Consider the following 27189-nt stretch of genomic DNA (forward strand, 5'->3'; position numbering starts at 1 on the left):
CCTGCCTGACAAAGCCACAGAGAGGAATTCTTCATCATCGCCCCTTGACAGTGTCTACCATAATTGCAATAGTCGGGGCAAATGACTTGAAATGGTCAGGGCCAATGACTTGCAATGGTCGGGGCATATGACTTGCAATGGTCGGGGCATATGACTTGCAATGGTCGGGGCATATGACTTGCAATGGTCGGGGCATATGACTTGCAATGGTCGGGGCATATGACTTGCAATGGTCGGGGCATATGACTTGCAATGGTCGGGGCATATGACTTGCAATGGTCGGGGCATATGACTTGCAATGGTCGGGGCATATGACTTGCAATGGTCGGGGCATATGACTTGCAATGGTCGGGGCATATGACTTGCAATGGTCGGGGCATATGACTTGCAATGGTCGGGGCATATGACTTGTAATGGTCGGGGCATATGACTTGTAATGGTCGGGGCATATGACTTGTAATGGTCGGGGCATATGACTTGTAATGGTCGGGGCATATGACTTGTAATGGTCGGGGCATATGACTTGTAATGGTCGGGGCATATGACTTGTAATGGTCGGGGCATATGACTTGTAATGGTCGGGGCATATGACTTGTAATGGTCGGGGCATATGACTTGCAATGGTCAGAGCAAATGACTTGCAATGGTCAGGGCAAATGACTTGCAATGGTCGGGGCAAATGACTTGCAATGGTCAGGGCAAATGACTTGCAATGGTTGGGGCACATGACTTGCAATGGTCGGGCAAATGACTTGCAATGGTTGAGGCAAATTACTTGCAATGGTTGGGGCAAATGACTTGCAATGGTCGGGGCAAATAACTTGCAATGGTCAGGGCAAATGACGTGCAATGGTTGGGGCAAATGACTTGCAATGGTCGGGGCAAATAACTTGCAATGGTCAGGGCAAATGACGTGCAATGGTCAGGGCAAATGACGTGCAATGGTTGGGGCAAATGACTTGCAATGGTCGGGCAAATGACTTGCAATGGTTGGGGCAAATGACTTGCAATGGTTGGGGCAAATGACTTGCAATGGTCGGGGCAAATGACTTGCAATGGTTGGGGCAAATGACTTGCAATGGTCGGGGCAAGTGGTCCCTCGCTCACCACTTGGATCTGTCCATGGCTCTGATCATGTTTAGGGCAGGTGCAGATGACCGTATGTTCTCCATCCGGAAAACAGTCTGATTATACTCTAATCTGAGCCGGATCCGATTTTCTCTGATGCATAAAATTAAAAAAAAAAATAATAATAATAAATAATAATAATTTTATATAGCGCCAACATATTCCGCAGTGCTTTACAAATTATAGAGGGGACTTGTACAGACAATAGACATTACAGCATAACAGAAATCACAGTTCAAAACAGATACCAGGAGGAATGAGGGCCCTGCTCGCGAGCTTACAAACTATGAGGAAAAGGGGAGACACGAGAGGTGGACAGTAACAATTGCTTTAGTTATTTGGACCAGCCATAGTGTAAGGCTCGGGTGTTCATGTAAAGCTGCATGAACCAGTTAACAGCCTAAGTATGTAGCAGTACAGACACAGAGGCTATTAACTGCATAAAGTGTATGAGAACATGATGGAGGAACGTGATTATGGTTTGTTTTTTTTTTAGATATTTTATTAGGCCACACAGGGATACTTAGGTTAATGCATAGAGGCGGTAGGCCAGTCTGAACAAATGCGTTTTTAGGGCACGCTTAAAACTGTGGGGATTGGGGATTAATCGTATTAACCTGGGTAGTGCATTCCAAAGAATCGGCGCAGCACGTGTAAAGTCTTGGAGACGGGAATGGGAGGTCCTGATTATTGAGGATGCTAACCTGAGGTCATTAGTGGAGCGGAGGGCATGGGTAGGGTGGTAGACTGAGACCAGAGAGGAGATGTAGGGTGGTGCTGAGCCATGGAGTGCTTTGTGGATGAGGGTAGTAGTTTTGTACTGGATTCTGGAGTGGATGGGTAGCCAGTGTAATGACTGGCACAAGGTAGAGGCATCGGTGTAACGGTTGGTGAGGAATATGATCCTGGCAGCAGCATTCAGGACAGATTGGAGCGGGGAGAGTTTGGTAAGAGGGAGGCCGATTAGTAGAGAGTTACAATAGTCCAGACAGGAATGAATAAGTGAGACAGTAAGAGTTTTTGCAGAGTAGAAAGTAAGAAAAGGGCGAATTCTAGAAATATTTTTGAGATGCAGATAAGAAGAGCGAGCCAGTGATCGGATGTGGGGGGTGAATGAAAGCTCGGAATCAAGGATGACCCCAAGGCTGCGGGCATGTTGCTTGGGAGTAATGGTGGAACCGCACACGGAGATGGCAATGTCAGGCAAAGGTAGGTTAGTAGAGGGAGAGAACACGAGGAGTTCAGTTTTTGACAGGTTCAGTTTCAGATAGAGGAAGGACATGATGCTAGAGACAGCGGTAAGACAATCACTGGTGTTTTCTAAGAAGGTCGGCGTGAAAGCAGGAGAAGAGGTGTATAATTGGGTGTCGTCAGCATAGAGATGGTACTGGAAACCAAATCTACTGATTGTCCAATAGGGGCGGTATACAAAGAGAAGAGGAGAGGGCCTAGGACTGATCCTTGAGGAACCCCAACAGTAACGGGAAGGTGAGAGGAGGAGGAACCAGCAAAACATACAGTGATGGATCGGTCAGAGAGATAGGAGGAGAACCAAGAGAGAACGGTGTCCTTGAGGCCGAAGGAGCGGAGCATAGTGAGGAGGAGCTGATGATCCACAGTGTTGAATGCTGCGGAAAGATCCAAGAGAATTAGCATGGAGTAGTGACCATTAGATTTAGCTGTTAGTAGGTCATTAGAGACTTTAGTGAGGGCAGTTTCAGTAGAGTGTAAAGAGCGGAAGCCAGATTGAAGAGGGTCGAGAAGAGAGTTATCTGAGAGATAGCGGGTAAGACGGGAGTGGACCAGGCGTTCCAGGAGTTTAGAGATGAAGGGAAGATTAGAGACAGGTCTATAATTAGCGGCACAGTTTTGGTCGAGGGAGGGTTTTTTTTAGTAATGGATGTATGATGGCAAGCTTAAATGAGGAGGGAAAAATACCGGAAGTGAGAGAAAGGTTGAATATTTTTGTTATGTGAGAGGTGACAGCCGGGGAAAGGGACTGGAGGAGATGTAAAATAAAGTTTTTCCACCTCCTCCATTCACTGAAAATCGCACTGCACTCGGATGTCGGTTCAGTTGCTTTTGTGAATCCATTAATCTTATAAGTGAAGAAAACTAAGATCTGCTCTGCATGGGATTTCATTCATTCTCAGTAGTAGTAGTAGATGTTCTGCAGCAGCAAACACAGAGACCCATCATCTGTGTAACAAACGTTGCCCACGGCACCTAAGCAATGGTGAATATATGGTGTGAATGGGTCCTTACTAAACACTACTAATGTCAGGTTACGGGCTATTTAAAAAGGAACCTGCCGGAATAATTTTACTACTAAACCAGCGGTCTGTCTGTACAGGTCCTAGTAAAACAATAAAAATGATACCTGTATTATAGTAATCCAATGTGCCAGCGCTGAGAAATCAAGGTTTGAAGCTCCATTCAAATTAGCTTGGGGGCGTGTCAATACCCTGAGTGCACTGACACGCCCACAGTGCACTTCCAGGCTAATGTGTTTTCAATGCTTGATATCTCAGCACTGGTATATCCGATTACTACATGACTGGTATCATTTTAATCCCCGTACCAGGACCTCTACAACCGTACCACTATTGTCGGTAGTCCTCACAGATTCCCTTACAGCACTGTTTGTTCACGCAGAGCTTGTTTGATGCATTTTTGGGGAGGCATGAAAAGTGCAGGCTATGGCCAGAAAACTGCATTTTGTGGCAAGTTAATGCAATACTTTGGTGCTAAAACCATTTTGATCTTAAGAAAGAAAAACGGCAGTAAAAATGCTGAAAGAAATGACACGGCGCAAGAGTTCTTCTAAGATCAAAGAATGCAAGAAAAGAAATGCATAGTGTGAATGAGAGACTAGAAACGTCATTCCTTTTGCTTTTACAGTAAAACGCTGCCTTTAAGTTCATCAAAATTGCCATGTGTGAACAAGTCCTAAAAAAGCTAAACGATGCACCCTACAGACAGGGGTATAGCTGGGGGTAGGAAACTGATGTATTTGCCCCAGGGACTGATAATTTTAATGTCAGGACTAAAGTAAGTGATAATGAAACTTGTCCAGGAGATAATACCATGGTCCGTGTAATGGTTGCCAGCACTATCAAGGAGACGCCATTTCTGCCCCAATAATGCAACAACCTGCACGTGCTCCAGGAGGCTCAGTAGCCACAGTGGCCACAATCCCTGCAGTCAATGAGAATGCTTTACAGCCCAGCACACTGACAATGATTCATTACTAATGACGACCACGACTACTGCCTGGTTCAATGATTGGCAAAATGAAGACAGTCCCCCATTCAGTCCCAATAAACAGATGCCATTCATTAGCCGGCACAGGTTAGGAGCGGCCCCTGGCGTTAATACAAGGGGCGTAATGTGCTACCTGTAATCACCCCATTAACCGGTGTTTGCCAGTCACCCGTAATTTTCCTACTGAGTTTTCGTAACTTTATTTACTACTAAAAGAGAAAGTGACAAAAATTTCCACAAATAACACGAGAAACCTGAATCCAATAATGGATATTTTATTATTAAATAAACGGGTTAATTGGCCAATTATCCTCCTGCCATCAGCCAGCGGAAAACAGGACGACAGCTGACGTCAGCGTAGAGCTATTTACTCAAAAATGGGGGCAGAATGTGTCATTCACATCAAATTGAAGGCTCCGACTGCAAATGTTGAGGAGAGAGGAGTGCGGAGGATCCCGGGCGCTGACAAACGGTAATCTGGGCGGTAAGTAGAAAAACGTCCAATTTATTGCAACGTGTTTTGGAGTGGAATCTATTCCGAAACGCGTTGCAATAAATTGGAAGGTTTTTTTTATGCTTATCGCCCGGGATCCTCCGTCCTCCTCTCTCCTTTACTCTCCTTTGTCAGTACAGCGCATATTTTCGGCTCCTAGTCATACACTTTATGTTGAGGAAACGCACAAAAATATATATGACTCGTCCAAGAGGCAGGTCTCCGGTGGCTTCTCCCATCCCCCGTGACTGACTATACACACAGGGAGAGACCTGTCAGTCTAGGGGGTTGGGGCGGGGAGAAGCCACCATGGATCCGCCTCTTGGACTAGTTGTTGTGAACTCTATTTTTGGGCTCCCTCTAGTGGTCACAAGTGGTACTGTGTAGTGTTGTCTTTCTGCAGGTTGGCTTCATCACCTGGTTCGTTATCCTTGGTTGGTTTCCTATTTAGCTCACCTGGATACTCAGTTCCTTGCCTGCTATCAATGTATTCAGTGCTCTTCAGATTCCTGGTGACTACCTTGCTCCCAGTCTCTCCAAGACAAGCTAAGTTTTTGTTTGTTCAGTTTCTGATTATCAGCGTTCATCATGTTTTTTTGTCTAGCTTCTTAAAATGTGATTTCTTACTTGCTGGTTGCTCTAGGGGAATGAGTTTCTCCCCTCACACCGTTAGTTGGTGTGGGGGTTCTTGAAATCTCAGTGTGGATATTTTGTAAGGGTTTTTTACTGACCGCATAGACCCCTTTTCTATTTTCTGCTATCTAGAATTAGTGGGCCTCTTTTGCTGAATCTGCTTTCACCCCTGTGTATGTGCCTTCCTCTTACCTCACCGTTATTATCTGTTGGGGGCTTCTATATCTTTGGGGATTATTTCTCTGGAGGCAAGAGAGGTCTTTCTTTCTCTCTAGGGGTAGTTAGTTCCTCAGGCTGGCTCGAGACGTCTAGGATTTTAGACACGTTCACCGGCTGCCTCTAGTGTGGTTGGATAGGTTCAGTTTTGCGGTCAGTCCAGTTTTCCACCTCCCTAGAGCTTGTCCTATGTTTAGTCACCTTGCTGGAGTATTTGTGATCCTCAACCACTAAGGATCATAACAACTAGTATTCCCAGACACATAGTCCCGGGCGGCTTTTTAAAGTAAGGTTTCTCGGAAATGGCGCAGAGTTTCAGTGTAAAACATACATGACTGATTCCGCCCATGGTCCGGGCTGCATGAATCTTCCTTTAAGGGGCTACGACAACCTCCCTAAGGGGAGCAAATAATACCGGAATATGCAACTTGTACCAGAAATATCTACAATCGGACACCCCCGCTAACACCACGACTGCGGGGGCAGAGGCGTGATGTCGGAGGAAATGTTCTGATTTTGACTCCAGTTTTAATAATAGAAAAGTCTAATATATTTTTTAAGTTTCTAGGAATTTAGGAAATGTTCAAAATATAAGTCTTATAAATGTATTTTATGTTCTATAAATCTATTTGTCAAAAAAGCAGCGAGACGGAGTTTGGGCAAAAAAAAGAGGAATTATGAAAGTTTGGCTTCTACAACTGCGATCTGTGAGTCCGAGACCTGATCCACGATGAACAAGAGCTAAACGAGCGACGTCAGGATTAATAAGGAATCATCATTAGCACCCGAACAATTGTGATTTAATGACTCAGACTCGGAACGACGGGTGAATCGCTTATTATATGTCACAGCCCAGAGCTGAAAAAGCACTTTACGTCTCCTGGTAGCCGCTGACCCAAAAGGGAGGTCTCAAGGAGGACACGAATTCTTGGCCAAAAATGACGAAGTCTCAAGTGCTTTCATTACTGTCGGTAATATTTTCCTGTCTACAATATATTTAGTCATTTTATTCTGAAGAGAGTGCGATGTATTTATAAAATAAAATAAAAAATACGTATCACTGAATATATACAATAGGGAAAATAAGTATTTGATTTACTGCAGATTTTCCAAGTTTTCCCACCTAAAAGAATACAGAGGCCTGTAATTTTTATTGTAGGTACACTTCACTGTGAGAGACAGAATCTAAAAATAAAATCCAGAAAATCACATTGTATGATTTTTACATAATTAAATTTAGTTTGCATTTTATTGTATGAAATAAGTATTTGATATCACAGAAAAACAGAACGTAATATTTGGTTCAGAAACCTTTGTTTGCAATTACAGAGGTCAGACGTTTCCTGTAGTCCTTGACCAAGTTTGCACACACTGCAGCAGGGATTTTGGCCCCCTCCTCCTTACAGATCTTCTCCAGATCTTTCAAGTTCCGGAGCTGTCGCTGGGCAACATTGAGGTTCATCTCGCTCCAAAAATTTTCTATTGGGTTCAGGTCTGGAGACTGGCTAGGCTGTTGTGAAATTGGATTTTGGGCTCCCCCGGTGGCCACTGGTGGAATTGAACTGGTGTGCATCATCCTCTCTGTTCACCTGTTTCCATCAGGATGTGGGAGTCGCTATTTAGCCTTGCTCCTCTGTCACTTCCATGCCGGTCAACATTGTAATCAGAAGCCTTTCTGTGCATGTTCCTGCTGCTAGACAACTCCCAGCTAAGTTGGACTTTAGTCCTTGTTTGTTTTTGCATTTTGTTCCAGTTCACAGCTGTAGTTTTGTTTCTGTGTCTGGAAAGCTCTTGTGATCTGAAATTGCCACTCTGATGTTATGAGTTAATACTAGAGTCTTAAAGTAATTTCAGGATGATGTTTTGATAGGGTTTTCAGCTGACCATGAAAGTGCCCTTTCTGTCTTCCTGCTATCTAGTAAGCGGACCTCAATTTTGCTAAACCTATTTTCATACTACGTTTGTCATTTCATCTAAAATCACCGCCAATATTTGTGGGGGCCTCTGTCTGCCTTTCGGGGAAATTTCTCTAGAGGTGAGCCAGGACTATATTTTCCTCTGCCAGGATTAGTTAGTCCTCCGGCCGGCGCTGGGCGTCTAGGGATAAAACGCAGGCTACGCTACCCGGCTACTGTTAGTTGTGCGGCAGGTTTAGTTCATGGTCAGTTTAGTTTCCATCCTTCCAAGAGCTAGTTTTTACGTTTGCTGGGCTATGTTCTCTTGCCATTGAGAACCATAACAGTTTGACCGGACTAAAAGGGTTAAATTAATTGACAGAGAAAGGAGAGAAAAGAGAAGTCTGCTGAAGATTTTTTTTTTTTTTTCAGTTCTAGTGTGCTTGTAATTGAATCTCTTGCAAGTCTGCCTATATTGCAGCCTTTCTCTCTCTCTCTCCTTCTAATCCTGGAATGGCTCTGTGTTCACCTGTTTAAAATGGATATTCAGAGTTTAGCTGCAGGTTTGAATAATCTCACCACGAAAGTTCAAAATTTACAAGATTTTGTTGTTCATGTTCCTATATCTGAACCTAGAATTCCTTTGCCTGAATTTTTCTCGGGGAATAGATCTTGCTTTCAAAATTTCAAAAATAATTGCAAGTTGTTTTTGTCCCTGAAATCTCGCTCTGCTGGAGATCCTGCTCAGCAGGTCAGGATTGTGATTTCCTTGCTCCGGGGCGACCCTCAGGATTGGGCTTTTGCATTGGCTCCAGGGGATCCTGCGTTGCTCAATGTGGATGCGTTTTTTCTGGCCTTGGGGTTGCTTTATGAGGAACCTCAGTTAGAACTTCAGGCGGAAAAGGCCTTGATGTCCCTATCTCAGGGGCAAGACGAAGCTGAAATATATTGCCAGAAATTCCGTAAATGGGCTGTGCTTACTCAGTGGAATGAGTGCGCCCTGGCGGCGAATTTCAGAGAGGGTCTCTCTGATGCCATTAAGGATGTTATGGTGGGGTTCCCTGTGCCTGCGGGTCTGAATGAGTCCATGACAATGGCTATCCAGATCGATAGGCGTCTGCGGGAGCGCAAACCTGTGCACCATTTGGCGGTGTCTACTGAGAAGACGCCAGAGAATATGCAATGTGATAGAATTCTGTCCAGAAGTGAACGGCAGAATTTTAGACGAAAAAATGGGTTGTGCTTCTATTGCGGTGATTCAACTCATGTTATATCAGCATGCTCTAAGCGTACTAAGAAGCTTGATAAGTCTGTTTCAATTGGCACTTTACAGTCTAAGTTTATTCTATCTGTGACCCTGATTTGTTCCTTATCATCTATTACCGCGGATGCCTATGTCGACTCTGGCGCCGCTTTGAGTCTTATGGATTGGTCCTTTGCCAAACGCTGTGGGTATGATTTAGAGCCTCTTGAAACTCCTATACCCCTGAAGGGGATTGACTCCACCCCATTGGCTAGCAATAAACCACAATACTGGACACAAGTAACTATGCGGATTAATCCGGATCACCAGGAGATTATTCGCTTTCTTGTGCTGTATAACCTACATGATGTGTTGGTGCTTGGATTGCCATGGCTGCAATCTCATAACCCAGTCCTTGACTGGAAAGCTATGTCTGTGTTAAGCTGGGGATGTAAGGGGACGCATGGGGACGTACCTGTGGTTTCCATTTCATCATCTATTCCCTCTGAGATTCCTGAATTCTTGACTGAATATCGTGACGTTTTTGAAGAACCTAAGCTTGGTTCATTACCTCCGCACCGGGAGTGCGATTGTGCCATAGATTTGATTCCGGGTAGTAAATACCCTAAGGGTCGTTTATTTAATCTGTCTGTGCCTGAACATGCTGCTATGCGAGAATATATAAAGGAGTCCTTGGAAAAGGGACATATTCGTCCTTCGTCATCTCCCTTAGGAGCCGGTTTTTTCTTTGTGGCTAAGAAAGATGGCTCTTTGAGGCCGTGCATTGATTATCGGCTTTTGAATAAAATCACGGTTAAATATCAATATCCGTTGCCACTGCTGACTGATTTGTTTGCTCGCATAAAGGGGGCCAAGTGGTTCTCTAAGATAGATCTTCGTGGGGCGTATAATTTGGTGCGAATTAAGCAGGGGGATGAGTGGAAAACCGCATTTAATACGCCCGAGGGCCACTTTGAGTATTTGGTGATGCCTTTTGGTCTTTCAAATGCCCCTTCAGTCTTTCAGTCCTTTATGCATGACATTTTCCGTGATTATTTGGATAAATTTATGATTGTGTATCTGGATGATATTTTGATTTTTTCGGATGACTGGGACTCTCATGTCCAGCAGGTCAGGAGGGTTTTTCAGGTTTTGCGGTCTAATTCCTTGTGTGTGAAGGGTTCTAAGTGCGTTTTTGGGGTTCAAAAGATTTCCTTTTTGGGATATATTTTTTCCCCCTCTTCCATCGAGATGGATCCTGTCAAGGTTCAGGCTATTTGTGATTGGACGCAACCCTCTTCTCTTAAGAGTCTTCAGAAATTTTTGGGCTTTGCTAACTTTTATCGTCGATTTATTGCTGGTTTTTCTGATGTTGTTAAACCATTGACTGATTTGACTAAGAAGGGTGCTGATGTTGCTGATTGGTCCCCTGCTGCTGTGGAGGCCTTTCGGGAGCTTAAGCGCCGCTTTTCTTCCGCCCCTGTGTTGCGTCAGCCTGATGTTGCCCTTCCTTTTCAGGTTGAGGTCGACGCTTCTGAAATCGGAGCTGGGGCGGTTTTGTCGCAGAGAAGTTCCGATTGCTCCGTGATGAGACCTTGTGCTTTTTTCTCGCGTAAATTTTCGCCCGCCGAGCGGAATTATGATGTTGGGAATCGGGAGCTTTTGGCCATGAAGTGGGCTTTTGAGGAGTGGCGTCATTGGCTTGAGGGGGCTAGACATCAGGTGGTGGTATTGACTGACCACAAAAATCTAATTTATCTTGAGTCCGCCAGACGCCTGAATCCTAGACAGGCGCGCTGGTCGTTGTTTTTCTCTCGGTTTAATTTTGTGGTGTCCTACCTGCCGGGTTCTAAGAATGTTAAGGCGGATGCCCTTTCTAGGAGTTTTGAGCCTGACTCCCCTGGTAATTCTGAACCTACAGGTATCCTTAAGGATGGAGTGATATTGTCTGCCGTTTCTCCAGACCTGCGGCGGGCCTTGCAGGAGTTTCAGGCGGATAGACCTGATCGTTGCCCACCTGGTAGACTGTTTGTTCCTGATGATTGGACCAGTAAAGTTATTTCTGAGGTTCATTCTTCTGCGTTGGCAGGTCATCCTGGAATCTTTGGTACCAGGGATTTGGTGGCAAGGTCCTTCTGGTGGCCTTCCTTGTCTCGAGATGTGCGAGGCTTTGTGCAGTCTTGTGACGTTTGTGCTCGGGCCAAGCCTTGTTGTTCTCGGGCTAGTGGATTGTTGTTGCCCTTGCCTATTCCGAAGAGGCCCTGGACGCACATCTCGATGGATTTTATTTCGGATCTTCCTGTTTCTCAGAAGATGTCTGTCATCTGGGTGGTGTGTGATCGTTTCTCTAAGATGGTCCATTTGGTTCCCCTGCCTAAGTTGCCTTCTTCTTCCGAGTTGGTTCCTCTGTTTTTTCAAAATGTGGTCCGTTTGCATGGTATTCCGGAGAATATCGTTTCTGACAGAGGTACCCAATTCGTGTCTAGATTTTGGCGAGCATTCTGTGCTAGGATGGGCATAGATTTGTCTTTCTCGTCTGCTTTCCATCCTCAGACTAATGGCCAGACCGAGCGGACGAATCAGACCTTGGAGACATATTTGAGGTGTTTTGTGTCTGCAGATCAGGATGATTGGGTTGCTTTTTTGCCTTTAGCGGAGTTTGCTCTCAATAATCGGGCCAGCTCTGCCACCTTGGTGTCTCCCTTTTTCTGTAATTCGGGGTTTCATCCTCGATTTTCTTCTGGTCAGGTGGAATCTTCGGATTGTCCTGGAGTGGATGCTGTGGTGGAGAGGTTGCATCAGATTTGGGGGCAGGTAGTGGACAATTTTAAGTTGTCCCAGGAGAAGACTCAGCTTTTTGCCAACCGCCGGCGTCGGGTTGGTCCTCGGCTTTGTGTTGGGGACTTGGTGTGGTTGTCTTCTCGTTTTGTCCCTATGAGGGTTTCTTCTCCCAAGTTTAAGCCTCGGTTCATCGGCCCGTACAAGATATTGGAGATTCTTAACCCTGTGTCCTTCCGTTTGGACCTCCCTGCATCTTTTTCTATTCATAATGTTTTTCATCGGTCATTATTGCGCAGGTATGAGGTACCGGTTGTGCCTTCCGTTGAGCCTCCTGCTCCGGTGTTGGTTGAGGGCGAGTTGGAGTACGTTGTGGAAAAAATCTTGGACTCCCGTGTTTCCAGACGGAAACTCCAGTATCTGGTCAAATGGAAGGGATACGGTCAGGAGGATAATTCTTGGGTGACTGCCTCTGATGTTCATGCCTCCGATTTGGTCCGTGCCTTTCATAGGGCTCATCCTGATCGCCCTGGTGGTTCTGGTGAGGGTTCGGTGCCCCCTCCTTGAGGGGGGGGGTACTGTTGTGAAATTGGATTTTGGGCTCCCCCGGTGGCCACTGGTGGAATTGAACTGGTGTGCATCATCCTCTCTGTTCACCTGTTTCCATCAGGATGTGGGAGTCGCTATTTAGCCTTGCTCCTCTGTCACTTCCATGCCGGTCAACATTGTAATCAGAAGCCTTTCTGTGCATGTTCCTGCTGCTAGACAACTCCCAGCTAAGTTGGACTTTAGTCCTTGTTTGTTTTTGCATTTTGTTCCAGTTCACAGCTGTAGTTTTGTTTCTGTGTCTGGAAAGCTCTTGTGATCTGAAATTGCCACTCTGATGTTATGAGTTAATACTAGAGTCTTAAAGTAATTTCAGGATGATGTTTTGATAGGGTTTTCAGCTGACCATGAAAGTGCCCTTTCTGTCTTCCTGCTATCTAGTAAGCGGACCTCAATTTTGCTAAACCTATTTTCATACTACGTTTGTCATTTCATCTAAAATCACCGCCAATATTTGTGGGGGCCTCTGTCTGCCTTTCGGGGAAATTTCTCTAGAGGTGAGCCAGGACTATATTTTCCTCTGCCAGGATTAGTTAGTCCTCCGGCCGGCGCTGGGCGTCTAGGGATAAAACGCAGGCTACGCTACCCGGCTACTGTTAGTTGTGCGGCAGGTTTAGTTCATGGTCAGTTTAGTTTCCATCCTTCCAAGAGCTAGTTCTTACGTTTGCTGGGCTATGTTCTCTTGCCATTGAGAACCATAACACTAGGCCACTCCAGGACCTTGAAATGCTTCTTATGGAGCCACTCCTTAGTTGCCCTGGCTGTGTGTTTCGGGTCATAGTCATGCTGGGAGACCCAGCCATGACCCATCTTCAATACTCTTACTGAAGGAGGTTGTTGGCCAAAATCTCACCATAAATGACCCCATCCTTCCTTCCTTCAATATGGTGCAGCAGTCCTGACCCCTTTTCAGGAAAGTACCCCCAGAGTATGATGTTCTCCCCACCATGCTTCACGGTTGGGAGAGTGTTCTTGGAGTTGTACTCTTCCTCATTCCTCTTCCGAACACGGTGAGTGGAATTGACACCAAAAAGTTCTGTTTGCTATGGCATGACCTTAAAAAGGTGATTCATGCTCGGAAACCCTCTAGTGTGGCTGAATTATAACAATTCTGTAAAGATGAGTGGCCAAAATTCCTCCAGAGCGTTGTAAAAGACTCATTGCCAGTTATCGCAAACACTTGATTGCAGTTGTTGCTGCTAAAGGTGGCCCAACCACAGTTCACAGAGTGCTGTATCCAAGTATTTTAATGGGAAGTTGAGTGGAAGGAAAAAGTGTGGTAGAAAAAGTTGCACAAGTAACCGGGATAACCGCAGCCTTGAAAGGATGGTTAAGAAAAGGCCATTCAAAAATGTGGGGGAGATTCACAAGGAGTGGACTGCTGCTGGAGTCATCGCTGGTTTGGGGAGCCATGTCATCTGCTGGTGTAGGTCCACTCTGTTTTATCAAGACCAAAGTCAGTGCAGCCGTCTACCAGGAAATATTAGAGCACTTCGTGCTTCCCTCTGCCGACATACTTTTTGGAGATGGAAATTTCATTCTCCAGCAGGACTTGGCCCCTGTCCACACTGTTAATATACCAACACCTGGTGTAAAAACAACAGTATCACTGTGCCTGATTGGCAGCAAACTCGCCTGACCTTAACCCCATAGAGAATCTATGAAGTATTGTCAAGAGGAAGATGAGAGACACCAGACCCAACAATGCAGACGAGCTGAAGTCTGCTATCAAAGCCACCTGGGCTTCCATAACCCCTCAGCAGTGCCACAGGCTGATCACCTCCATGCCACGCCGCATTGATGCAGTAATTGATGCAAAAGGAGCCCTGACCAAGTATTGAGTGCATTTACTGAACATACATTTCAGTCAGCCAACATTTCAGATTGTAAAATCATTTTTCAAGCTGGTGTTATAAAGTATTCTAATTTACTGAGATAATGACTTTTGGGTTTTCATTGGCTGTAAGCCATAATCATCAACATTAACAGAAATAAACACGTGAAATGCTGTGTGTAATGACTGTATAATATAGGAGTTTCACTTTTTGTATTGAAGAACTGAAATAAGTTAACGTTTTGATGATATTCTAATTTAGTGAGAAGCACCTGTATAATATATATATATATATATATATATATATATATATATATATATATATATATATATATATATATATATATATAAAAAATATATAATATATATAAAATATATAATATATATATTTTATATATATTCTATACATTTAATTTTTCATTTTTAAGTTTGTTGTATTTAATTTTTATGTTATATACTATACATGTGATTTCATTTTTTTATTGAAAAAATATACTTTATATAAATATTTAATATGTTTTCAATAATATATTATAATACATTTATTTTTATAGATAATTATAAATACATTTCATACTCTGGTTTAGAAAAAAATAATTTAAATATATTTCAAGAGTCAATTTAAGGGAACTTGTCAGCTGATGCATGCTGCCCGAACCATGGACAGCACGGATCAGACTGCATTACTGTTGCAGGTATGTTGCATTCTGCTGTTTCAGAGATGACATACTTAAAAAAAGGCGGTCGGGGACGTCATGTCTTTAACCAGTCTGACGTTCTATCTGAGCTGGGAAGAGAGAAATAGGAGACTGTTTGCTATGGCTCGCACAGAAAGTTAAGCCTGCAGCCAATCAGTAACCACTGACTGGCGGCAGCGGTCACATGCAATTCTCTGCAAGGAGAAGGATACAGGAAGAGGTGTGGAGGAATGACGGTGGTCCAGTAGGTTAGTATCTGTACTTTTTTGTTTTATGACCTCCGAGGGTTCACTTTAATATAAAACGTAGTGGACAACCCTTTAATGGACAGGGGAGGGGGTCACCCATTCAGGACCCTCGGCTGGTGTAGATACGAAGTGTGTCTTTCTATATGGATGACTCAATACATATTTGCATTACAAAGACAGCTAGCTAGGTGGTCAGTATTCAGGGTGTAATACTTTATTTCACCTCCAGAGGCGCCATAGGGAAATTGAACACAATCTGCCAGGTTCCAACCCAGAGTACAGCTGATAATTGGGGGTCAGGGCAGCATTATATCACAAGGAGATCCTTCCAATAAAAGAAAATATCCAAAGCCCTCACGAGCTGAGGAGAAGTGTTCCCGCAGCTCTAAGTTCCCCCTTTCCACAGTTTACATGCAAGGCACAAATGCATGTCTGACATTTTATCCAGATGGTCTGGCAATCGAAACGCAGGAAATTTCAGCGAGCACCGCTATCTAAATGATCTAAACATAGGCAGCGCATAATTACTTGGACGGAGGCGCGGAATACCAATGCACTTGACTTGAAAAATAAAACCCTAAGATAAGGATCCCTTCTACTTCTCAGGGATCCCAGCAATGCGTTGCAGGAGGAATATCTGACAGCTTTCGCACCTCGCAAACGCAGGAGACCTTGTGGTTCTCATTAAACTCCTCCATAGTTTTCATGGAATTCATCAAAGTTTTACGCTTGTCACTAAAAAGTCATTAAAGCGATTCCAACATGAACGGCTGCGGGGTAGAAACGGAGACTTTTCCATGGGATGTGAAACGTCAACTCCGCTGGTAAAGAATGGAGAAAATAATCTGATTTATGTGGAGGGGAAACCATCAAGAACTTTGACATTTCAGGTTTTTCCTCCCATTTACTTCAGTCTATTTTATAGGTGATTATAGCAAAGTTTTATAATATAGTCACCCAAGAACTGGAGCGAAACGGGAGGAAAACCCATAAAGTCAAACTTCTCAAGATACAGTGTATATTTTACTTAATAGGTGAAGAAAATCTGCAACATCCAAAACTCATGGTGAGAACGTAGCCTTATAGTCGCACCTCGGTTGATAGGCGACAGCTCATGACATTTTGTAGGATATTTAGTGATGAGGAAGGCGGAACTTTTGGGATGAAATTTCCAATATAAAAATGAACTTTTCAGGACAGAATTACCCAGTGCGATTCCGTACTAGATTCTCGCACTTTCAGCATTCATCAAATCATGTTATAGACTTTATGTACTAAAGCAAATATTATTTGATATTAAGAAGTTTTCTAGGTTAAAGGATTATTTCTGACCTATCCGTACATTTCTAGGGACAAATGGATGTTTAATTTTATTGCTTCAGGAATGTTTCACAAAGCTAAAAAAAAAGTTAAAATACCATTATGGATAAACTTTGCCTGAGCAGAACTGGGACCTTTCTTCAAGTGTTAAGTCATAGAGCTCGCCTCAAAGTAACGAACAACTTTATACTGTAATAACTAATAAAACTACTGACAATGGACAAACCTTTGGAAAAACACAGTAAACTTTGGCTTCATTCAGACTTTAGTGATTTTTCTTGTATGCAAAAAAAAGACCGATTGTCATCAGTGTTTGGATCAGATTGTCATCAGTGTTTGGATCAGATTGTCATCAGTGTTTTTGATCAGATTGTCATTGGTGTTTTGGGTCAGATTGTCATTGGTGTTTTGGGTCAGATTGTCATTGGTGTTTTGGGTCAGATTATCATCGGTGTTTGGGTCAGACTGTCATCGGTGTTTGGGTCAGATTATCATCGGTGTTTGGGTCAGACTGTCATCGGTGTTTGGGTCAGATTGTCATCGGTGTTTTGGGTCAGATTGTCATCAGTGTTTGGATCAGATTGTCATCAGTGTTTTGGGTCAGATCGTCATCAGTGTTTGGGCCAGATTGTCATCAGTGTTTTGGGTCAGATTGTCATCGGTGTTTTGGGTCAGATTGTCATTGGTGTTTTGGGTCAGATTGTCATCAGTGTTTTGGGTCAGATTGTCATCAGTGTTTTGGGTCAGATTGTCATCAGTGTTTTGGGTCAGATTGTCATCAGTGTTTTGGGTCAGATTGTCATCAGTGTTTTGGATCAGATTGTCATCAGTGTTTTGGATCAGATTGTCATCAGTGTTTTGGATCAGATTGTCATCAGTGTTTTGGGTCAGATCGTCATCAGTGTTTGGGGTCTGGTTTTCATCAGTGTTTTGGGTCAGTTTGTCATCAGTATTTTGGGTGAGTCTTTGGTAGATTCTCCTATCAAACAAATATTAAACAAAACCGCATGGCACTAGGGTACAACTAGGAGGCCATCAGTGTGCTTTCCAAGGTTTCACTGACTCACAGACTTGATTGGGTGAGTTTGATCCGTGGACACTCCACATCTGTATCCCTGTAGCAATAAGTCTTGGTCTCCAGGGTTAGATACATTGTTTGTTTTTTACTACATTCCCAAGATGAGTTTTTCATGAGTTTTTGATGTTGCCGAGTTTTGAAAAAACACAAGTAACCGATTTTACTTAATAGGTGCAGAAAATCTGCAACATCAAAAAGTCACCAAAGGCTCATCATGAGAACGGAAGCCTAAAAGTTAAATGGTTATTACTAAAAATATTAAATTATCCCATATCCATGTGATAGGAGGGGACAACTTACTGATCACCGTGGGACTGACCTAAGAATACTAACCCCATGAACGGGGCTCTGCAGGCCCATCCTAAATGCAGCGGGGGTGGACATGCTCGGCCTCTGCTCCATCCATTTTGCAAAATCTCAATTCTTGGGGTTTCCAGAGATCTGTTTTCGGGATCGCTGGGGTTTCAAGTAGTCGGACCCTCAGCTATCCCATGTTTTGGAGGAATAACCCTTTAATAATCTATTTCTGCAAACATAAAGTGCTTAGATATAATATCCCATCTAGCAATTTCCATACGTACGGACAGGAAACATGTTTGCGAAATGGTCAAACGTCACGGATCATTTTTTTTTTTTACCATGGCCAATAAGATACAAGATATTAGGGAAGACACAGAGATTGCACTTTATAATGGCCAGTGATCATGGAATATACAGCTCTTTACCGGGATCCATATGTATCACAAATGCATAAAAACCATTCAAAATAAAACCTGAAAACCTCATGTGCTCAGCTCGCGAGTCTCGCAGCCCTTCACCATTAGCTCCATGTACCCTGAAACTGCAGAGAAAAACCCAAAGTGCAATCTCCTCCGATAACCATCTGCTCCCTAATGACATATACAGCTCAGCTCCGCAGCAGTGACACCACTTCATACATTTCACTGCAACTTTTCCCAGTCACATGTAACAACCAACCAAGTTTTACTCTCTTCAGTAAGAAAATAAATGAGAGAGACATAGCAGAACTTAGGGGTTCGTTCACACGGTGCGGATGTTGGAGAGGATTCTGCTACAATATCCATATGAAAAACCACTTCAAGTACTTTGTGAATAAACTTCCTATTGATTGCAATGGTTAAACTTATCTACAGCGCATGCAGAAAAAAGCAGCAAAATGTCAATTCTTTCTGACTACAACCCCCTCAAAAAAAACCTGCAAAAAAACAACATTTACCACAATCATTAAAACCCCATGCATTAAAAAAAAAATGCAAAAAAAATATATTTTTGTACTTTTCAGCTCCCGGTTTGTTACATGTAACATGTTTCCTATTCATTGCTCCAAGGGTAAGATCATTATGAGGCTTTGAAGCTTTTACAGGCGACCCCGCTATAACGTCCAAAGAATAATAGAAAGAGTGTAATGATGGTAATTGGGGGAAGTGGGTGCCAATATGGTCAATATAAGGCTACGACCCCACGATGAGATTTAAAAAAAAAACTGAAAAGTTACCTACTGTACTTAAAGGGTGCAAGAAATCTGCAACATCAAAAACTCACCATAGTGGGAACTACGACCCCATGACGAGTTTTCGGTGAGTTTTTGATGTAGAAATTCGGCACCTAATATTTAAATTAGTTCACTAGCTCTTTTTATTGCGTTTTTGCGTGCACTTTTTGATGCGCTAAAGTCAAATGTGCATTTTTTACCTGCAGATTTTCCGCATCTAATGCAGTTCTATGGGGAAATTCCGCACAGAAAACTCAGCGTACCCGCAAGAGAGATTGACAAAAGTACCGCACGTCAGTTTACGGTGAGTAAAAAAGAAGCGCAGCGGACAGGAGACGTCTATAAATCACATCCACTTTGCTGGAACTGGAACACGCAGCGTCAAAAACGCACCAAAAGCTCATGGTGGGAACGCAGCCGAACAGTCCAAACAATATCCGAGGTGCGGAACTACTATAACAGTAGAAAAGAACCTTGGGAAGTAAATTTCCACAGTTTTCGCCTTTGTATCTACTGTTTACAAAATAGGTAAAAAAAAATAAATGAAATAAAAAACAACGGAAACAAAATGTATCAACAACATGCAACACGATAAATAATCTGCATCCGCAGAAGAACACGTTCAACTATCAATCTAATAAGAAAGTCTCTCGGCTCCTACTTACAGCCTCTCCGTGTTCCTTGGGATATTTTTCGGAACCATTTTTAGACCCAACCCATGACAATCCACAGTGGTTCCGCTACAGGAGCACAGAGCCGGGCATCCATTGGCACACACTTGGCAGATGCTGCTCCAAGCCAGTATCCACACTCCAGCTCTGAGCCACAATGAGAAGCTAGAAGATCCCCTTACAGCCATGCTGCCAGAAGAAGGGTTCCAGCCTAAACACTGCGCTGAGCCCTTTAAATCATCAAGAGTCCTGAAGCCAAAAAAAATAAAAAATAAATTTAAAAATAAAGGATCCAGGTAGCTTCTTCTACCCCCCTCCAGAAAAAAATAATAACAAAAAATCCTTGGCAAATCCCAGAATGGAAAAGAAAAAATAATAAAAAATAATAATAAAAAAATATATTGTAACAATTGCAATCTTGGAGTGTTACAAAGACTCAGTAATCCTTTTTTGCTCTCAGGCTGCTAGGAAAATGCTGCTCTCACAATGCAGCCAGCACCTTCCTAGTGCTCTGGTCTCTTTGCAGGAAGTCTGCTCCTGTGTTTCTGTGCCTGGAGTTCCCTGTGCACACTGAGCCTGCTCTCCTCTGCTCTCTGTCTGGAGCTTGGTACCAGTATAAATAAGAGGCAGAGAAGGCTCACACAGGCACAGAACAGCAGTCATCCATCAATGGGGAGACACACCAATATCAGGCTGACTCCTCCCTGCTCCCTCCTCCTGTCTGGTGTGCAGGGCTTTACCCCCTACAGAACAGCAAGGGGAGAGGAGGGGGCTCATTGACCAAACTGCAGACAACACACAGGCACCGCTCCCTCCTAGCACTCAGCACCTTGCTAAAATAATAAGACAAATGGGGAATATCAGTGCCCCACAATGGTGCAGAGCTTTCATTAAAAATAAAAATAAAAACTCTTTTTTTTTTAAGCTAAAACTTTTACTTTTCGCTCCAGCGGAGGGTCCCCCACCGGGCGGAGGTTGCAGGATTGGAGCAAAACATATTTGATTGACAGCTGGGACTTCATTACTTATCCCGAAGGGTGCAGAAATGCCACCAGCAAATTATGATGCCCCCACACATTATGATGCCCCCACAGTTCCCTACACAGTATGATGCCCCCACAGTCCCCCACACAGTATGTTGCCCCCACAGTCCCCCACACAGTATGTTGCCCCCACAGTCCCCCACACTGTATGTTGCCCCTACAGTCCCCCACACAGTATGCTGCCCCCACAGTCCCCCACACAGTATGATGCCCCCACAGTCCCTCACACAGAGTATGTTGCCCCCACACAGTATGATGCCCCCACAGTCCCTCACACAGAGTATGTTGCCCCCACAGTCCCCCACACAGTATGATGCCCCCACAGTCCCCTACACAGTATGATGCCCCCACAGTCCCCCACGCACTATCATGCCACCACAGTCCCCTATGCAGTATGATGCCACCACAGTCCCCCACACAGTATCATGCCACCACAGTCCCCCACACAGTATGATGCCCCCAGAGTCACCCACACAGTATGATGCCCCCACAGTCCCCCACACATTATGATGCCCCCACAGTCCCCCACACAGTATGATGCCCCCACAGTGCCCCTCACAGTATGATGCCCCCACAGTCCCCCACACAGTATGATGCCCCCAGAGTGCCCCACACAGTATAATGCCCCCACAGACCCCCACACAGTATGATGCCCCCACAGTGCCCCACACAGTACGATGCACCCACAGTCACCCACACAGTATGATGCCCCAACAGTCCCCCACACAGCATGATGCCTCCACAGTCCCCCCACACAAGATGATGCACCCACAGTCCCCCACACAGTATGATGCCTCCACAGTCACCCACACAGTATGATGCACCCACAGTGTCCCACACAGTATGATGCCCCCACAGTCCCCCACACAGTATGATGCTCCCAGAGTCACCCACACAGTATGATGCCCCCACAGTCCCCCACACAGTATGATGCACCCACAGTCCCCCACACAGTATGATGCCCCCACAGTCCCCCACACAGTATGTTGCCCCCACAGTTCCCCACACAGTATGATGCCTTCACAGTCCCCCCACACAGTATGATGCACCCACTGTCCCCCACACAGTATGATGCCCCCACAGTCCCCTACACAGTATGATGCCCCCCAGTCCCCCACACAGTATGATGCCCTCACAGTCCCCCACACAGTATGATGCACCCACAGTTCCCCCAAGCACATAATGAAGCCCCATAGTGACCCCTTCACATTATGAGGCCCCCATAGTTACCCCCCCAGCAGTATGATACCCCCACACTCACCCACACAGTATGATGCACCCACAGTGTCCCACACAGTATGATGCCCCCACAGTCCCCCACACAGTATGATGCCCCCACAGTCACCCACACAGTATGATGCACCCACAGTGTCCCACACAGTATGATGCCCCCACAGCCCCCCCACAGTATTATGTCCCCACAGTCCCCCACACAGTATGATGCCCCCACACAGTATGATTCCCCCACAGTCCCCCACGCAGTATCATGCCACCACAGTCCCCCACACAGTATGATGTCCCCACACAGTATGATGCCCCCACAGTCCCCCCACAGTATGTTGCCCCCACAGTCCCCTACACAGTATGATGCCCCCACAGTCCCCCACACATTATGATGCCCCCACAGTCCCCCACACAGTATGATGCACCCACAGTTCCCCCAAACACATAATGAAGCCCCATAGTGACCCCTTCACATTATGAGGCCCCCATAGTTACCCCCACAGTATGATGCCCCCACTTTACCCTCCAGAAAATAATAAAATAAATAAACCTCCTCTAGCCCTGTTCCCACAATGCACCACTCCGGTCTATGTGGTGTGCACACAGAGGCTCCGCTCAGCCGCTGCGATCTAGTGATGTAACCGATGCCCCCGGTTTCCTATTCCACCATTGTATTCAACTGCATCTTGAGAATGCAGATACCATTGAAGTTGAGACATCTATTGGGGGCAGAGGTATGCAGCACAGGGACCCTCCTACTTACAGGCCCCCTGGCGGTTGCATGGTCTGTCCCTATAGTGGTATGACAAGATAGTTATCTAGCTGTTCCTCACTGCTCTGCTATCACACACTATCTGTATCGTTTATTCAGTATTTTATAGGTTTTTTTCCTTCCTATTTCTATTGTAAAGCTGTGAGCAGTGACGTCCTGTCACTATCCAGATTCACTACAAAGCGGCCGCTGCATTCCCTGCTTCGGCTTTTATACAGGTTATAATAGTCCCTCCTGATTGGTTGTGCTATATAATGATGTGATACCTGCAAGACATTATGGGAAAGACCGTACAGCCGCTCCTAAGATGTTCCTTCTTCTGCAGTCTGTAAATTGCAGCAGACATTTTTGGCGCTCTACGAGCAAATCAAACAGCAAATTGTTCAAATTCAACAGTTTCAGCCAAATCCTAAAAATTCAACACAAATTTGATTCGCACATCTCTACTGATTACACCTGATCCGATTGTTATTCTGTGTGACTGTGGTATAGGGAATCCATTATAGTCTGTGAGTTTCTTTGGATTTGCAGCCCATTTATGTATCAAACGCTCCCATTCAAGTGAATGGGTCCCAAATAAAAACGGACGGCACATTGATGTCCTCCGCATTGCATCCATCTGCTATCCATTGTTTATTAATACTAGGAGATTCTCAACAGTTTGTCACTTAAAGGGGATGTCCACCCTGACGTTTACTCTATAGAAAGCTTAAAAACAATAAAATATATATTACTTACTTATACTTCCCCTACTTGCACTCCTTGTCCAGCTGTGCTGCTTTTTTTTTTAGCGATCTCAGCACGTGGACCCCCAAAAAGTGCATTTTTTTAAATTACTGTGTATGTAGCATGTCAGAAGTTTTGTAAAAGTTTTGTAAAAGTTCACTTTCTTCCTTGGAAGGCGCAGAAGTAACACTGCATGATCACTTTTAGACAAATATCTTGTTAATTCGGCTTCCTGCTCTTCGGAGTTTGCAATCGGAAGATTTATAGCAACCAGCAGATATATAACACTGCACAGATACCAGGACAAGGGCTCCAGGGCTCCGCCTAGTGGTCACAAAAGGCGATGCACAACCCAAAAAAAGCTCAGTTCATCCCCATTAATTACATAAAACTTTCCACTTGCTCCATTCAAAGTCTATGGGACTGACAGAGATAGCCATGCTATTAACCCTTTGCACATGACAGAGCACGTGGAGTTCTCGGCGACTATATAACTAGGGGTATCCTGTCGCACACTGCGCCATATTGATATTGCTCCATAGAAGCAAAGCACCTCAGCCAATCAGTATGATTAGTTATTCCCTGTCAGTCTGTATAATGCTCAGATGTGTCGGCCCCCCACGAGAAGAAGGGGCGCTCTTTGCAGTTACCGTGCAGTCTGGCTGATGGATGGCTCACCTGTATGGGGGCCCCTTTCCTCTTTAATCTATGTTATTCCGCCATATGATATTTATTCCTGGGTTTGCCCAATCATTTAAAGGGGATTTCAAAGTTTAGAAAATGATTCATTTATTATTATACAATTAGAGGAAATCCGGCTCTAAGATCCCCTTCGATCAGATTCTTACATCCATATTGAAAACCTGGAAAAACACTTAAAGAACAAACCTAAAAATCCTGACAAATAACAGTTTATTACATTATGTGATAACAACGCATAGTATTATCCTCCTCCACCATCTGTACAGGGGGCACAATGTAGTCAGGGGGTAACGTTCTCCTGGAATCACCAAACCCAGACCCCTCCATCAGAGGTGAAGTGTGATCCGTCACTGCACAGAACACGTCTCCTCCAGAGTCCAGTGGTGGCGGCTTTACACCACTCCATCCGACGCTCGGCATTGTGCTTGGTGATGTACGGCTGCATGCAGCTGCTCAGCCATGAAGCTCCAGGAGGGGGCGCCAGAGCTGGGATTTCACCTGCGAGACTCGGCCGTATTTCGCATATGTGTGATGCTGGCCTAACAGGGGTAACGGGCAGGATATTAGGCACCAGAGGTAATGAGAAACTGGACTTTAATCATTAAGGAGTGCGCCCCAATACTGTGCCCATATATTGTACCTTACTCTCACAGCCGTATACCATGTACAGCAGGATACAGCATTGCCCAGCTGCCTCTGTGCACACGGCTCCAGTTGTCGGATGGAAATAACGTACATTTTGGCTGATGGATAGCCGTTTGATGCGCTCTTTATTGTCCGCTATAAATTTCCTGACAAATGACAACCCCCGATTATAAGCCACATTTTCCCGTCACAGTCCTGGCTGTTGCCTCTGGAGATCTTTCTTGCAGGATTCTTAATTCTTTGAGAATGTCGGCACCTGAGTCAACAGAAGGAGCGGGATGGATTCCTGCGACCACTTCTTTCCCAATAGGCTGGGAGCGCACTTCTACCAAGAAAACTAATAAGTCCGAGATAACTAATATTTACACAAACAAATCCAATAAAAACAACATGTCTTTACTATAAAACAATATTTACGCATTACTAGAAAGAATGAAAAATCTCTAATATTCTGCCGTATCCATGTTCTTCCGTGTCAGTAAAAGCTTTCAATGACTTCTACAAAATCCTCACCAGTTATTTTATTAATCACTTTCCTCTTCATTCACTTAATACGGAGCAGAATTCGAAGGACATAACACCGGGATTTTCATGCACATAGTGAAGAAGTGGTTTAGTAAAGTTAGGAAACTTATTCTAAACAATTGCATTTGTAAAGGCAGACCAATTATTTTGCAATTTCTCCAATGCGCCATATATTAAAGGGTTTTTAATATCCATATCCACCCATCAATGTCTGTAGAGGGGCTGTATACACCAAATGGCCATTTGCAAATTTTATTTTCATTTTGTCTGCATTTCAACAAAAGGAAAAAAATAAGTTGTGAATGTGGATGCAGCCTTTAAAGCCTAAGGTCACCAATGACATGGAAAAAAAGCTTCCTACATGTGCTTACTACTACTTAATAAAACTGGAAGTTTCACTCTGCAATCTTCATTCCCTCACTTATTTTCAGAACCCCGATACATAGTTTTCAGCCTGATCTAACTTTCAGATTTTTTTTCTCTTGTTGGAGTGTCTCTCCCAGTAATATAGGCTGGATGTGAAATATGTGTGTCCCTCACAGTAATATAGGCTGGATGTGAGGTCTGTGTGTCTCTCCTAGTAATATAGGCTGGATGTGAACTCTCTGTCTCTCCCAGTAATATAGGCTGGATGTGTCTCCCAGTAATATAGGCTGGATGTGTCTCCCAGTAATATAGGCTGGATGTGAGGTCTGTGTCTCTCCCAGTAATATAGGCTGGATGTGAGGTCTGTGTGTCTCTCCCAGTAATATAGGCTGGATGTGAGGTCTGTGTGTCTACCCCAGTAATATAGGCTGGATGTGAGGTCTATGTGTCTCTCCCAGTAATATAGGCTGGATGTGAGGTCTGTGTGTCTCTCCCAGTAATATAGGCTGGATGTGAGGTCTGTGTGTCTCTCCCGGTAATACAGGCGAGATGTGAGCTCTGTGTCTCTCCCAGTAATATAGGCTGGATGTGAGCTCTGTGTGTCTCTCCCAGTAATATAGGCTGGATGTGTGGTCTGTGTGTCTCTCCCAGTAATATAGGCTGGATGTGAGGTCTGTGTGTCTCTCCCAGTAATATAGGCTGGATGTGAGGTATGTGTGTCTCCCCCAGTAATATAGGCTGGATTTGAGGTCTGTGTGTCTCTCCCAGTAATATAGGCTGGATGTGAGGTCTGTGTGTCTATCTCATTAATAAAGGCTGGATGTGAGGTCTGTGTGTCTCTCCCAGTAATATAGGCTGGATGTGAGGTCCGTGTCTCTCTCAGTAATACGGGCTGGATGTGAGATCTGTGTGTCTCTCCCAGTAATATAGGCTGGATGTGAGATCTGTGTGTCTCTCCCAGTAATATAGGCTGGATGTGAGGTCTGTGTGTGTCATGGCCACTCCTTCCGCTCATTCTTACCCGCTGCGGTGCGCTCCTCCTGCAGATGCGCGTCCTCTCCTTCATTCTCTGCTCTCTGGTTCTCGTCGGGTGCGCGTGCGCACCGCTCACTCCAGCACTTCCTTTTTCTGATTTGCAGACGCTCTGTATCTCCTCTCTGTGATCCTGGAGGACCGTGACCCGGAAGTCCTCCAGCACTCCATGTATATAAGGTGATTCCTTCCTCTGCTCCTTGCCTGTCTGTCATTTGTGCTTCTGTGACTCAGGTCCACCATTGTCTTTACACTGCCTGTTCTGAGTCTCCGCTGTCCAGCCAGTTCAGCTTCTCTGCCTTTCCCAGGCTTCCTTGTCTCCTCATCCAGTCCAGTCCTCCCAGTGTCCTCTCCGTACTCTGTAGTCTGGTGTCTCTGTCCCGTCCTGCTTCCTTTGTGTCTTCCCCTTCGCAGTTCTCCTTTGGTCTCACCGGTTCCCAGCCCTTACCTAACTGTACTTCATCTTGCCTCACTCTGTCCGTTCTGCGCCTAGCTTCTTTATCTTGTACTTCCTACTACCTGTCTCCGGGTTCCAG

The 27189-nt window shown here is 44.7% G+C and overlaps 1 protein-coding gene across 1 annotated transcript in view; it reads right to left on the reverse strand.

Annotated features, from left to right (window-relative positions):
- SLIT1 (slit guidance ligand 1) overlaps positions 1 to 20216 on the reverse strand; it is a 366291-nt gene extending 346075 nt beyond the window's left edge. The window contains exon 1 of the mRNA XM_077258294.1: positions 19613 to 20216. Coding sequence (XP_077114409.1) covers positions 19613 to 19806 — 194 coding nt within the window. The 5' untranslated portion in view covers positions 19807 to 20216. The remainder of the gene's footprint in view (positions 1 to 19612) is intronic.
- Between the last annotated feature and the right edge of the window lie 6973 nt (positions 20217 to 27189).

Source organism: Ranitomeya variabilis, chromosome 4, assembly GCF_051348905.1.
Source record: "Ranitomeya variabilis isolate aRanVar5 chromosome 4, aRanVar5.hap1, whole genome shotgun sequence".
Taxonomy (NCBI): Eukaryota; Metazoa; Chordata; class Amphibia; order Anura; family Dendrobatidae; genus Ranitomeya; species Ranitomeya variabilis.